Source organism: Furipterus horrens, unplaced genomic scaffold (genome assembly GCF_987537825.1).
Source record: "Furipterus horrens unplaced genomic scaffold, mFurHor1.1.pri manual_scaffold_17, whole genome shotgun sequence".
NCBI classification, from domain to species: domain Eukaryota; kingdom Metazoa; phylum Chordata; class Mammalia; order Chiroptera; family Furipteridae; genus Furipterus; species Furipterus horrens.
The window spans coordinates 6,145,711-6,161,102 of NW_028327187.1; the positions used below are offsets into that span (position 1 = coordinate 6,145,711).

General features: G+C 38.2%; 1 protein-coding gene across 1 annotated transcript in view; it reads right to left on the reverse strand.

The window, feature by feature from the left end:
• ATP7A (ATPase copper transporting alpha) overlaps window positions 1–15,392 on the reverse strand; it is a 91,455-nt gene that overhangs the window by 57,347 nt on the left and 18,716 nt on the right. The window contains exon 2 of the mRNA XM_090265202.1: window positions 3,225–3,365. Within this exon, the coding sequence (XP_090121328.1) occupies window positions 3,225–3,344 (120 nt within the window). The 5' untranslated portion in view covers window positions 3,345–3,365. The remainder of the gene's footprint in view (window positions 1–3,224; window positions 3,366–15,392) is intronic.

Consider the following 15,392-nt stretch of genomic DNA (forward strand, 5'->3'; position numbering starts at 1 on the left):
TTGGCATTCTCTAAAAAGTGACCAATATTTATGTATTAATATGATGAGGTAAATTTTGACTATAAGTTATGTTTGGACATGGAAAATTTTCTATATGATGCCTAGAAGGAGGTGAATCTACCTTTTGTAGCCTCTGAAACTTAAACATTTTGGGGGACCTACTTTAAGAAAAGTAATCCAAGACTAAAAGAATGCTGTTCGAAAGTAAATATTCTGAATACGTAACAATGTTACAATTCGCAAAATTTCAAAAGCTACCAAATACCATAAAATCCATAAAAATAACATATTTAATACTAAAGCCTGATACACCTACCTGTATTTTACTTTCCTATATTTTTGCCTGTATATTGTGCTTCATTTAACGCTTTAATAAAAGTTTTTTTCAACATAGAGAAAAGAAAGATAACTGTATTTCCCACAGGTCAAAAATATTTTTCATTAATGAGAGTTTTAGAAAAGTTCCTTTCAACATCATGACTAGATAATTGATAAAATTTTAGAGCTGCTACCAAATGTAGGAAAACTATCCAGTGTCTTTCATATAGGAGCTATAAGATTTCAGGGCATTTCAGAAAAGTTCACTGGTACAGTGATTAGTTTTAAATATTCTTTTAATTGATAACAGTCATTTACCATTTTTACACTGGGCCCTACACCCTTATGCCATGACACTGGGTGCGTCGGTGGATAGTAGTATTCCTGGGAGCCATTCCTACACCACAATTTCTAGCAAAATGGGCACTATATACACAAGTCACTAAGAACCATATATAGCTAAATATTCTACTAACCCCAAATTAAATTTCCCCAGGTCAACCTCCTCTTAGTCAATTGCCCAGGGCACATCCAATGCTACCCAACACAAAGGGGATGTCTAACGGAGTAGGAGTCAAAGTGGCAATAGACAACAGACTTAAAGGACTGTGGTTAAAATATTTCACTTTTGCAAAAACATCTAACCATGTGAACACATTGCTAACATTCCGTCCAGGGTCTCAGAAGGGGTCACTGTAAGCGGAGGGCTGGGAACCTTAAGCTTCATTAACTTCACCATAAATCCGTTTCTGGGCTACGAGACTTAACACTTAGTAAAGTATTTTTTATTAAATATATCAGGTAACATTGGTTACTAACGTTATATAAATTTCAGGTTACAACTTACAATACAACATCTGTATACTCCATTGTGTGCTCACTACCCAAACTCTAGTTTCCTTTCATCGCCTTGTATTTGATGTCCTTTACCCTCTTCATCCTCCCCTCGCCCAGTAAAATATTTTTTAAAGGAAGAAGAAGAAAGGTCAAAATTATACTCTGTATCATATGGGCTCTTGACTAAAGGAGGAGGAGTGAGCTGGAAAAGCAGAGAAAGTGTGATTCCTTTAGTTTTTAGCAATCAGATTGTGAATTATAGCCTAGAAAGCAGAGCCTTAGGTATCTGTCATCGGGGTCACTGTAAGTCACTGCTGATAACACAAAGTGCTTTCACATTACATCGCTGCTACTTTTTCTTTACACTTAATCCAATTCAAATGCATTTTTCTGACCTTAAACAGGCTTTATTAAACAGAGGTGAATTCTGGGAAGATGCAGCAGAAACAGCAGCCTTACAAATGAGTGTGGTATAATAGGCTTTTTTTTTTGAGAAATCTATACAGGAATGCACTTGCAAATGGCAAAGCAGGATTTAGTCCTTCATTTATACATGGATATGTTGGCAAAACAAATATTAATCTAAAATAGTTTGCCAAAGAGTAAGTACCTGTCACTTGGAGAAAAAATGATGTGAACTAGTTTCTTGATGGTAAGCAGCTTTACTGCAATTAGCACAGACAATTAGTAAGATTAGTAAGATTTTGCTTCTGTTCTTGCCCCCAGCTGCCTTAGATCAATTGGAGGACATTTAATGGGTTTCGTTTGAGGATAAAATCAAGTACAGGTGTCATACTTATCACTCACTGAAATTAAACAACGTGTGTTTAAAGCACTGGGACTGGAGGTTGTAGAGTTACCTTTGCCACCCTCTTTTCAAATCAACAAACTGCAAATTATCTGTCTAATTTTTGGATAGTTTACACATTAGTGAAAAAATTACAGAATGTTTTTGTAAATTTGGATATTTTGAAGGTAAACCAGTTTGGCAAAACCTTCAATATAGCCAATCCTGTTACTTCTCAGCTTTTCCAACTTGGCTTTCGCCCCAAAGCAAATTAAGGAAAGCAGCACCCTTGAAAGGGGTGCAGGGAGCAGGGGAGAGGCAATACAGAGCCTCGAAGACAGCAGTTACGTGAAGGGAGGTGGTGAATACAAAAGAAACTCTTACTTGTGGAGCGTATGCAAGTGGAAAATTCATATCTAAGTGTTGGGGAACCTGACGCTTTTTCCCTTTCGTCCAGCACTCGGAAGAATACACGAGGCAAGGCTGGGGTCTCGGACAGTTCCTTTACTGCAGACATTACAGCATTCACACTTGCCCTCCCCCTTGGGCCTGCACTGGAGCACCAGCCAGCTGCCGGCCGTGCTCCCACTCAATGTGCCAACCGTCCGAACACAAACACTCCCGTGGGGGTTCCTGCCCCTTTTATACTATGCACAGACAAAGCCGGCTACTAGCCAAAATACAACATCAATGCTTACATAACTGCGAGTGCGCTGTGCATGAGAATCTAATGTTATCTCTAGGCAGCCCATGCCTGGGCATCCAGACTGACTAGATTTCATTGTCCTCACACTAAGCATTCCTATGGGCAGAAAACTTAGCAGAAGGCTTATTATACTATGTAAATAGAGCTTTTTTAGCCACAACCATTAACACAGTCTTAGCTGACCAGAGTGTGTGGTGCAGACAACAGACGAGAGAAACACTGCTTTCCCACCATACAAATAGTAAGAAGAGGTCCAAAGCTTACTCTGTCCTCTCTGGCCAAGATGAATATGGAACTCAGACATGGAAAAAGAATTACCCACACATTGCCACCACACTTCATATGACTCTTGGATTAAGGAAATTTTATATCAAACTCCATAAAGAATCGCCATATGCTAATTAGCCAATTTTTTTGCAATGAAAACAAGGCAAACTGACGTCAATTTGCTCAAGATCTTATGAGCAGTCTGAATCACAGACAAGAAGTATAAACCCTGTACTTCACTGAAAAACCAAACCCATTTTGAAATCTCTGACTTCACTAATTCCCAAAGAGTAACAAAGAGTTACTTACTTTAATGTGATGTACACCATTCAGTTTTCCAATCTGCTGCTCAATGGTCCAAACACAGGAACTACATGTCATCCCCTCAACAGTGATGGCAACAGAATTCACACTCATATTTGGATCCATTTTGACTTCTTCTTTACATTCCTATTAGAAACAATGAACTCATTAATTTCAGCCATGGAAATAATACTTGCTCAACTTTCCCCACCTCCTCAATTGAAAATATACTATTAATAAAACACAGCCTTGGCTGGTATGGCTCGGTGGATTGAACGCCAGCCTGGGAACTGAAAGGATGCTGGTTCAATTTCCAGTCAGGGCACATGCCTGGGTTGTGGGCCAGGTCCCTGGTTGGGGGCTTGCGAGAGGCAATTCATCAATGTATCTCCCACACATCAATGTTTCTCTCCCTCTCTTTCTCCCTCCCTCCTGCTCTCTCTAAAACTAAATAAATAAGAAATAAACCAATAGCAAGGAAGATGAATGAAAAAAAAATTTTAAGAACCAAGAGTACATTTCTATAAAACTTTTGTTTAGAGGCTAGTATGAAATGATTATGATAAAAGCAGCACCAGAATCAGGCTTAATAAATTATTCAGGAAAAAATAACGACACTCCCCAATATATATCTGAGGGCCTCTTTTAGAGCACCATATATTATTCATGTTTAGGTAAACTAAAGAGTGTTAATTAAAATATTTTAATTCTATAAGAAAATTATATTTAGAAGAATATATTAGCTAAATGCAAAGAACTTGCATTTATCTTGCAAAGATTGCAAATTACATAGAAATACCAAGTTTTACTAACAGGACAAAGAGGCATACATAAATAAAACTATCACCCAAAGCAATGATGAGGGAAAGGAAGAGGAGCAGAAAATAACCAGTTATTGTGAAGATACTATCACCTAGAATTGAAGTAGAAATAAAAATACAAGTCTTAGGTCCAATAACACGTATCCAGTATTCATTATGGGGTTTCCTTGCCCTTGGATAAAGGTCCCATTGTGTGACCATAATAAAAAATAATAGACACCAAAATTTTTTAAAATACTTATTTGTCAAAATTACTGACCAACTACAGAACTCAAAGTGGGTTTACAAATACCATCTACTTTTCCAAAAAAAGTCATTTATTATTATTTTTAAATGGTAACATTAGTGACCTCCTGGAAGGGAAAGAGGGTGGCAGGAGGGGAGGATTGGGGGGAACTTTTGCATTTTGAATTATGTGAATATAAAACCAATTCAACATTAATTTTATTCAAAAACTAGGTAAACTAAAACATTTCTTTGCAATTAACTTATTTCGAATGATATAAAAATGATTGCATCATCTTAGCATTGCTAAGCTCAGAGAAGCAAACAGAAACTGCTCCTGAATCACACTCTTATGCTCCATTTTTAAAAAACGTTTTTAATTTCTTTTTTTGTTTTTGGTCTGTTACAGTTGTCCCTCATTCGTGTGCCCCTAACAAAGGAAAATGAGCAGTGAACTCTTCTCATTTCCTTTACTGGCTTCTGTGGAGCTTTAAACAATTGGATCACCAATAAAATATCCAAATACCTGAAACCTCCACAGTTCCTTGGGGATCATTTATTTTCAAATGGTAACTGGTTTTTGGGGCATATTTTGTCATTATATATCCTTTTTTTAAGATACAATTCATACACTACAAAAATCACCCTTTTTAGGTGTACAATTCACTGGTGTTTAGTAATATTCACAGGGTGTGCAACCATACCTGTCATTGCAGAACATTTTCATCATTCCCCAAAGAAGTCCCACACCCGGCAGCAGCCACTCTCCCATAGTCCCCTGGCAAACACACATCTACTTTCTCTCTCTCCGGATTTGCCTATACTGGTTCTTTCATAAAAATGAACTCATTCAAGACGTGCCTTTTCCATCTGAAATTCTGCCACTGAGCATAATATTTTCAAGGTTTAACAATGTGTGGAATGTATCTGTACTTCACTGTTTTCACTTTCTTGATGGTATCTGTGGAAGCACAAAAACTTTTTAATTTTTTTTCATCCTCCCCAGAGGACATGCTTATTGATTTGAGACAAAGAGGGGAAGAGAGGGACAGAGAAAGGGAGAGAAACATCGATGTGAGAGAGAAACATCAATCGGTTGCCTCCCGCATGCGCTCCTACCAGAGACTGAATCCGCAGCCTAGGCATGTGCCCTGACTGGGAATTGAACCTGCAGCCTTTCGGTTTATGGGACCACACTCCAACTAACTGAGCCACACCTGCCAGGGCACTTTTAATTTTTATAAAGTCCAGTTTATCCATTTTTTTCTTCTGTTACTTGTGTTTTTGTCGTCCTAGCTAAGGACGCATTGCCATATTGAAAGCCACGATGATTTACTTCTATGTTTTCATCTAAGAGTATGCGAGTTTCAGCTCTTACACATAGGTCTTTAAATCCATTTTGAGCTCACTGTTGTCTGTGCTATGCTGTAAGGATTCAACTTACGTTCTTTCTTATGTGGAGTCCAGTTCTTGCAGCACCATTTTTTAAACAGCTTGCTTGATGCAATTTATACATCAAAATTCACACACTTAAGGTATTAGTATGTTAGCAGTATGTTCACAGGTGTTAGTATATTCACAGATTTGTGCCACCATCGCTGCGGTCAGTTTTGGAACACTTTCATCATCTCTAAAAGAAGCCTCATACCCCTTAGTGATTACCCTTCAACCTCCTAAGCTTTCCACCTCCAATGCTACGCCACGACTACACTTTCCGCCTATATAGATTTTCCTCTTCTGTCCATTTCATATGAATGGAATCTTCACAATATGTGATCTTCTGTGACTGGCTTCTTTTTCATTACAATATTTTTTCTTTATTTTTATTGTTGACATTATAGTATTGCAGATGTCCCCATTTTCCCTGCCCCTGCCTGCCCCCACCCAGCCCCGGCCCCCTCTTCCCTCTGGCCGTGACCACAAAGTCGTCTCTGTCTATGGCTAATCCCTTTACTACCTTTCATCAAGCCCCCCACACACCTGGCAGCTGGGGACTGGCTTCTTTCACTTAACATGTTTTCAAGATTCATCCATGTTGTAATATGTATCAGTACTTACTTGCTTTCTATGGCTAAATAATATTCCATTGTATGTATATACCATATTTGGGTCACCTGTTAAGTCAGTTGATGGACATTTAGGTTTTCTCCACCTTTTGGCTATTAAGAATAATGCTGCTATAAAAATTCGTGTACAAATGTTTGTGTTTTCATTTCTGGTGGGTAATACTTAAGAGGAGAAATCCTGAGTCATATGTTAGCTCTATGATTAACTGTTTGAGGAAGTGCCACACTGTTTTCCAAAGCACCTGCACCATTTTATAGTCCCAGTAGCAGCGTGAGGGTGCTCATTACTCCACCTCCTCACCAACACCTGTCATTATCCAATACTTTTATTCTAATCATTATATATGCTAAGTGGTACCTCACTGTGGTTTTGATTTGTGTGTCCCTGATTACTAAGTGATGCTGAACATTTTTTTCCATAGGTTGATTGTACATAAATATATATATATATATTTTGGAGAAATGTCTATGTAAGTCTTTTACAATTTTTTTATAGGGCTTTGGGGTTTTTGTTGAGTTGTAGGCTTTATATATTTTGTACATTAATCTCTTATCAGATATGATTTCCAAATATTTTCCCCTATTCTGCGGGTTATCTTCTTACTTTATTGATAAAGTCATTTGATGCCTGAAAGTTTTTAATTTTGATGAAGTCCATTCTAGCCATTTTTCCTTTTGTTGCCTTTATTCATTTTTAAATTGAGATGTAACTGACATATAACATTGTATTAGTTCTAGGTATACAACATAATGCTTTGATATATGTATAACCTACAAGGTTGTTACCACCGTAAGTTTAGTTAACATCCATCGCCACACAGTTACAAATGTTTTTCTTGTGATGAGAACTTCTAAGATCTACTCTCTCAGCACCTTTCAAATACATAATACAGTATTGTTAATCATAGTCGCCACATGGCACATCACATCCCCGCGACCTACTTTATAATTAGAAGCTTATACCTTTTGGCCACCTTCACCCACTTTGCCCACCCCAACCCCCCTTCCTCTGGCAACGAATCAACCTGTTCTCTGTATCTATGAGTTTATTTATTTTAGATTCCACATATAAGTGAGCTCATATGTGTCTTTGTCTGACAATGTCCAAAAGGCTCATTCATGTTGTCGCAGGTGGCAGGATCTCCTTCGTTTTTATAACCGTTCATCCCCTGATAGACACTTCGGTTGTTTCCGTATCTTGACTATTGTAAATAATGCTGCAATAGACATAGGGGTGGAGCTACCTTAGACATAGTGATCGCGTTTCCTTTGGATAAATACCCAGAAGTGGAATTACTGGGTCATACAGTAGTTCTATTTTTAATTTTTTGAGGAAGCTTCATCCTGTTTTTCATATATATTCATTTTTAAAATGTAAAAAATATTGGAAAAGATGAAAGAAAATTTCATCCTTTCACCAACCACACTCAGTCTTAATTTCAACTAGCAGTAATTATGGAACCCCTATATAGTGTGACTTGATCTGAAATAGATTTGTAATTATTAGTCTATTTATGTTAGTTACTTTAAAATTATAGCTTATGCCATTCCAAATGCAACAGTTAACAATTCAGTTATGTCCACAGATTCATCTTATGAAATCTGTGTTAAATTACCTATTTAAGAGACTTAAAGTATCTATTCAATATGAAAGAATAAATTGATCTAATTTTTGTTTCTAATGACTTCAAGCAGCCTTCATTTCAAGATCAAAAAAATATATTATCTAATGAACTGCACCAACTAAGATTTTCACATTCTGCCCTGGCTGGTGTGGCTCAGTGGATTGAGCACTGGCCTGTGAACCAAAGGGTCGCCGGTTCAATCCCCAGTCAGGGCACAGGCCTGGGTTACGGGCAGGGTCCCCGGTTGGAGGCGTGCGAGAGGAATCCATACACTGATGTTTCTCTCCCTCTCTTTCTCCCTCCCTTCCCCTCTCTCTAAAATAAACAAATAAAATCTTTAAAACAAAGGTTTTCACGTTCTGGTAATACATGATTTACAATCTATCTGTAAAAAAAAGCTGTCACTGCCCTGAGAAAGCCCATCTTTTTTCCTCTAGCCAGAGCAGCAGTTGCCAATAGGAGAAAATCTGAATCTTTGAATGAGTGATAAGTGGAATGAGAGAAGAAGCAATAGAACTGAATTAGCAGAGGAGCTAGAAGTACCTGCTCCAGCTCAAAAGCAAACAAATTCTCCATACTGCCTGTATTTCCATTGTGCAATATTTCAGGATTTTAGAGATTATATTAATGCATATCTTCCCTTCTTCTTCCAAATTTTTATTACGAAAATTTTCAACGACCCACAAAAGCTGAAATAATACAATGAACATCTATCTGTATTATCTTCTGCATGAATTCAACAATTGTCAACATTCTGGTATACGTTCTTTTTTTCTGGACTACGTGAATGTAAGTTTTAGAAATCATAATGCATTTCCAACAAATAAGGACTCCTGCATAACCACAATACTATTATCATGGCTAATAAAATTAATGATTATACATCATCTAAACACATTCTTTACTTAAATTATCTCAAATGTCCCAAGAATATCCTTTACAGCTTTTTTTTTTCCCAGCACAAGATCCAGACAGGGTTCACACACACCATTTGGCTGTGTATCTTTTGTCCCATTTCATTTAGGACAGACCCTCCCCCATACAGTATCTCGTCCCCAATGAAGTGACTTTTTGAATAACCCCAGTCAGTTGATTAACAGACATTGTATCCTCTTTTTCAAATACGAATTCCTTTTTGATAGTTTAAGGAGAAGAGAGCTGGAATTCTACCTCCAAAAAATCAGGTACTACAAGAGAACAGAAGCCCAGGTGGACAGGAAAGGCAGGTAACTGTGAGCAAAGAATACTTGGGATGAAAAGAACTCACAGGTCCGGGGGAAGAATCCATGGGGAGGTACTTAAGGCAAGCACGAGGCATTAAGGGCTAGGAAGAGGGTCACTGGGAAGCAGTAATGGGCATGAAAAGGGAAATGGAACCATGACTAAACAAATAAATCCTATCAAAATTTTACCTACGGTTAGTCCCATGCCTAAGGAAGGAGAGACATCCTATTTCCTCCTCCAGGACAGAACACTCAAACTTCGTAATATACAGCTCAGATATTTTATGGGTCAAGTGCGGCTTGTGAGGCGTGACCTAGATATATTACCTAAGTGGAGTAAATTGTTTTATGGGGAAATGTGATTTTCAAACAGCAGAATTGGTAACAAACTTTTGGAATACAATACACTCAGCAAATGGGGGCTAGTTCACCTGGTTAGTTAGGAATGTAAAATTGCAATACAGTTTTATTACAGGGTAGGCCCCAGAACAAAGTACTAGAGCATCTCTCAATCTTGCTGAGAAACTGAGAGAAATTATAAAGCAGAAAGCTGCTTTTAAAGTAACTGGGTAATTCAACCTGGACGTATATAATAAAGAGGAAAATATTTCTGAGCATGAATGAAAATTACAATAATACAGCCACATTTCTCACTACATACTAATTGATGGGTACCAAACAACCTACGGATAATAAATATTTATTTCTGCCTTCATAATTCACCTGTGTTTTTTCTTCCAAACTCCACTGAACGTGGATCTTACACATAAAACATCAGAGGAATTCCATCTCCCTCACACCACTGTATTTCATACACAACTCTACCGGACTTTGTAATATGTGTTATCTCCATCTTTCGAGTTTTAAATGTCTCAAAGGTACAAAATCAGAAACATTTTTGTCGCAAAGACAGGCACAAAGTTAGGAACATTTTTTAACCTCCCACTGCATTTAGCAAAATACTCAGAAAAGAGTAAGAGCATAAACAGTTTCATACGGTATGGGGAAAATGTAGGCTTCTGGGAGAGCATAATATCAAATAAACAAATCTGCCATGCAGCTCTTAGTAAGTAATGAGGTGACTTGAGAACAAGAGTAGCCAACAACATTGATGGAAATAATGTCCAGATTTTAAAGTATTTTGAGTCACTCCCTCAACACAGATGGTAATCACCATTGGTAATAAGATTTCCCAAAGGAAGAACAGCATTGTTACTAGACCATCACCTCTGGTCTGAAAACAGAAACTGCAGAAGTTGAGTATGAACACGACATGCATGCAGTCTGGCTACTCAAAATCACTTCATAAAACTGATCTCATGTGCACGTGCGCACGCGCACCACTCCCGCCACATATATACACATGCCCTCCACTCTCTCTAAACTCATAAATACATAAAAATTTTAGACTTCCTGTCAAGATGGAGGTGTAGGTAGACATGCTTCGCCTCCTCGTGCAACCAAAGAATTACAACCAGGTCTCAAAAACTAGTAACACCCAGAACTGTCAGAAAATCGAACTGTATGGAAGTCCAACAACCAAGGATTTAAAGAAGCCATATTCATCCAATGGGTAGGAGGGGCGGAGAGGTGGTGTGGCACGGAAAGGAGGCAGCAGTGGCAGAGCAGTGTCCCACAGTCACGTGTGGTGGATAAGAACCAGGAGCGATACCCTGGGAACGAGCGATCCCAGCCCCAGGCCAGACCACACAGCCCAGGGTTCCAGCACCAGGAAGATAAACCCCCATTACCTCTGGCTGTAAAAACCAGTGGGGGTTAGGATGGCAGAAGGAACTTCCAGATTTTCACCACTTAAAGGGTGTGCACAGGCTAAGAATGTACCCAAGCCCCATGGCAGCAGCTGGAAGGGTGCCAATCACATACAGGAAGTGGGTGAGGTGACTAGAAGTGGCTGGAGTGCTGAGCAGGCCTCTAGGAGCCAGTCTGAAGTATTACCCCTCTCCGAGCCAGCCTCACACAAAATAAAGGAATAAATAAAGGATACGCTAAATGAAGTAAAGGAAAATATACAGGGAACCAACAGCGAAGGGAAGGAAGCTGGGATTCATATCAATGATTTGGAACAAAATGAAGAAATAAACAATCAACCAGAACAGAAACAAGAAACAAGAGTTCAAAAAAAGAATGAGGAGAGGCTTAGGAACCTCTGGGAAAACTTTAAACGTGCCAACATCCAAACCATAGGGGTGCCAGAAGGAGAAGAGGAAGAGCAAGTAATTGAAAGCTTATGAAAAAATAAGAAAAACTTCCCAAATTTGGTGAAGAAAATAGATGTACAAGTCCAGGAAGCACAGAGAGTCACAAACAAGGTAGACCCAAAGAAGACCACACCAAGACACGTCATCATTAAAATGCCAAATATTAAAGATAAAGAGACAATCTTAAAAGCAGCAAGAGAGGAGCAGAGTTTCCTACAAAGGGGTGCCTATAAGACTATCAGCTGATTTCTCAAAAGAAACTCTGCAGGCAAGAAGGGACTGGCAAGGAGTATTCAAGGTGATGAAAAGCAAGGACTTACAACCGAGATTACTCTATGCAGTGAAGCTATCATTTAGAATGGATGGGCAGATAAAGTGCTTCCCAGACAAGTTAAAACTAAAGGAGTTCATCATCACCAAATAATTATTGTATGAAATGTTAAAGGGATTTATTTAAGAAAAAGAGGATCAAAGCTATGAACATTAACCCTTTGAGTGCCATGCGTAATTAAAAATTTGGATCAACATGAGAAAAAGTTATATTAATATATAACCTGAGGTACAAAAAAGGAGAACAAAACATAAAATACGATTTTTCTATTATTTTTTCCATCTATAACCATGGAAAAAGGAGTCGCTGGGAACGACGCTGACACTTTTGGGAAAGTTTGTCGGCATCGCTCACAGTCAAGTTGGCACCCAAAGGCTTAAAATGACAACAAACTCACAACTTTCAACAACTGAATCTAACAAATAAAAATAACAACAAACTAAGCAAACAACCAGAACAGGAGCAGAATCCTAGGTATGGGGATCGTTGGGAGGGTTCTCAGCTGGGAAAGGGAAGGGGTGAGAATGGCATGGGGCGGGGAAGGTCCAGGGATCAAGAAGAATAGCTGGTAGATACAAAACGGACAGAGTGATGTTAAGAACAATAGAAGAAATGGAGAAGCCAAAGAACTGATATGCGTGACCCATGGACATGAACTAAGGGGGATATTGCTGGAGGGAAGGGGGGTACTGGGCAGAGGGGAGCAAAGGGGAAACACTGGCACAACTGTAATAGCATATTCAATAAAATATTAAAACTAAACTAAATTAAATTTTTTAAAAGATTTAAAGAATCTTAGAGGGAAAATAAATGAACCTGGAGGACATTATATGCTAAGTGAAATAGCCTAAACCCAAAAAGACAAAAACTGCATGATCTCACTTATATGTGGAATCTTAAAAAGGCAAACTCTTAGGAATAGACTAGAATGGTGGTTACAGGAGCTGCGGGGGGGGGGGGGGCGTGTGAGATGGACAGATGCTGCCCCAAGAGTACAAAGCTTCAGTTATGCACGATGAATAACCTCGGTAGATCCAATGTACATACAGCAGGGTGACTGCAGTCAAGAATACTGTATTATATACTTGCATTTTGGTAAGCAAGATCTTAATAGTTCTTAACAAAAAATGGCAACTCTTTGAGGTGATGGATATGTTAAATAGCTTAATTGTGGTAATCATTTCACAATGTATATGTGTATCAAAACATCATGTTGTATGCCTTAAATATATACAATTCTTATTCGTCAGTTATATCTCAATAAAGCTAGAGGGACAAGATTTTTTAAAACCAGCCCCTTTTAGGGCAAAATAAAGAAGAAACACATAGGGAATGTGCAGAAATTAAGAAAAAAAGTCACCAAAATTGAAATAATTCAGTGAGACCAATAATAAATTCCAACATATAAGCAGTCAAAATCATCCAGGCTATTTTTACCAGGGCTTTAAAAGCACCTGTTTGTTAAATTAATGATCTCAAGCTACGCAAACAACACCGGCCTAGTCTTGCATTCAGGGTAGCTACTTAATATTTCCAAATCAATTTCATTTTTTCTACCTGTTCGCTTTTATTTAGAATCACTACCACATCTAAATTGAAAATAAAAGGGGAAAACGTTAGCTTATCTATTAGTTTATACAATTCATCTAATGTCATTTAAATTGTGGGAGCACAATTGAAATGAAAACTGATCTTACTCCTTAACCTGTTTTCAAAACACCGAGTGCCTAAGCTCTTTCATCAGACAGCTGTGATTATATAAACAGGGGACTAAGATTCCAGATGAAACAGCTGGAGCAGACAAGTGTATGTTTTAAAACATAATTGCTCTTTTCATTTGATAATTCCCCCCAAATTAGGAGCCAATACTTAAGACACATTAGAGAGGTCAAAAGACAACAGAACAGTGAAATTAAGAAAAAGCAATGTGCTTTCCTGGCCATTTTTTGTTTTGGGCTCTTGGTAATCACTGCCTTTCTAATAAAAAAAAAAAGTTGTCCTTGTAATAATAATACATACGTTTCATATTCCTATAGCATTTCAGAGTTGACAAAAATCTCATATACCTGAAATTTACGACAACCATGCCACATAAATAGGGTAGTAACTTCCTTTTAAAATTAGGGAAGCTTAACACTCACTTCCCCACACTCATATAGACAGTTCAGGCTGGAGTCCAAAGCTGACAATAGCCTCAATCGGACTAACTTCACAGGAGGATATTTGCAAAAGGCATAACATAAAACCAGCCACAGGTCAGAGTTGGGTAGGAAAAAACTTCCTGAGAAATAAGGGTCCCCTGCAATAAATAGAGGTGGCGACAAGTCCCTCAGAAACTGAGAAATAGTCCTCCAGCTACTAGGTTCTTTTCCACCAGGGACTGAGCATCGCCTGCCATGTCAACAATAGACTAGGAGGGAAAAAACACATATAGAATTTTATTAACTAATGTCACCCCAAGAAATTCAGTAAAAATAAATAAGTAAAAATAATTTTAAAAAAGAACTTAGTATATAATAAGGGCAGCGTTTCCAATCAATGCAGAAATCAATAAGTGGTGTTATCATAATGTGCTAACTAGTTTTTTTTTGGTAAAAAAGGAAACTTTATTCAGTGCACACAGCTCAATATTTTTATAGCATGCCTGTGGAACAGCTCAGTATATGCTAACCATCTGAGGCGAATACTTTTAGATTCCAGTCGTCCACCAAAATTAATTCCAGCTGAGTTAAAGACTGAACTGTAAAAAGAAAATACAAAACACTACAGATACAAAAGTGACAATGGTAACAACAAAACTTGGGGGTGGGGAAGGCCCTTCTAAGCATGAACTGAAAGCGGGAGCCATAAGGGAATAGCTTTTAAAATTTAATAATATAAAATTTTTGAATTTCACGGGGCAAAATACACCATGTAAACAAACTACAAAAACATATGGAGTTTCTTTTGGGAGTGATGAAACGTTGTGGAATTTAGATAGTCTATGTGAATATACTAAAAAAACCCCACTGAATTATACACTTCAATGGGTGACTTTTAGGATATGTAAATTATATCTCAAGAAACCCAAACAGTAATTTGTAAGTTAGGCTACTGACAAAATAGTAAATTCAAAATACCAATAAATACACGAACATTAACATTTAACATTATAAACTAAAACAATGACAATAAAACATTTCATCCCTACTAGGTCAGTAAAATGTGCCTATTACCATGTAGCTTAAAACAGAACAAAACAGGAAACCACGTAAATTTCTACAGTAGGGCATTTACTGCCCCCACTACTGAAGCCAAAGTGGGAGCGGGAGATATTTTCTTACCCTTCATCCTTGAAGCTGAGATGCTGCTACGTGACTCTAGACCGGGCTGGGCAGATGCTTCTACCCAGGGTTTGGAATCCTGAGGGAGTTACACAAATACACAGTGATGGTTACAGAGAATTCCTGGCAGCTACAACGGCAGAGTCAATATGCCAGCAGTGGTGATGGAGAAAGCACCAAGAAAGCCAGAGCCACTGGAGAGGTTCTCACCAGACTGTTCCTACGGTGTGACCTTGACCTGTTTCAGCCTCGATGGATTCCTGCCTGTTTTCCAAGCCTGGCTGATCATCTTCCCTGTTGACTCTATAAGCAACCCTAATAGCCTACCAATAAATTCCTTG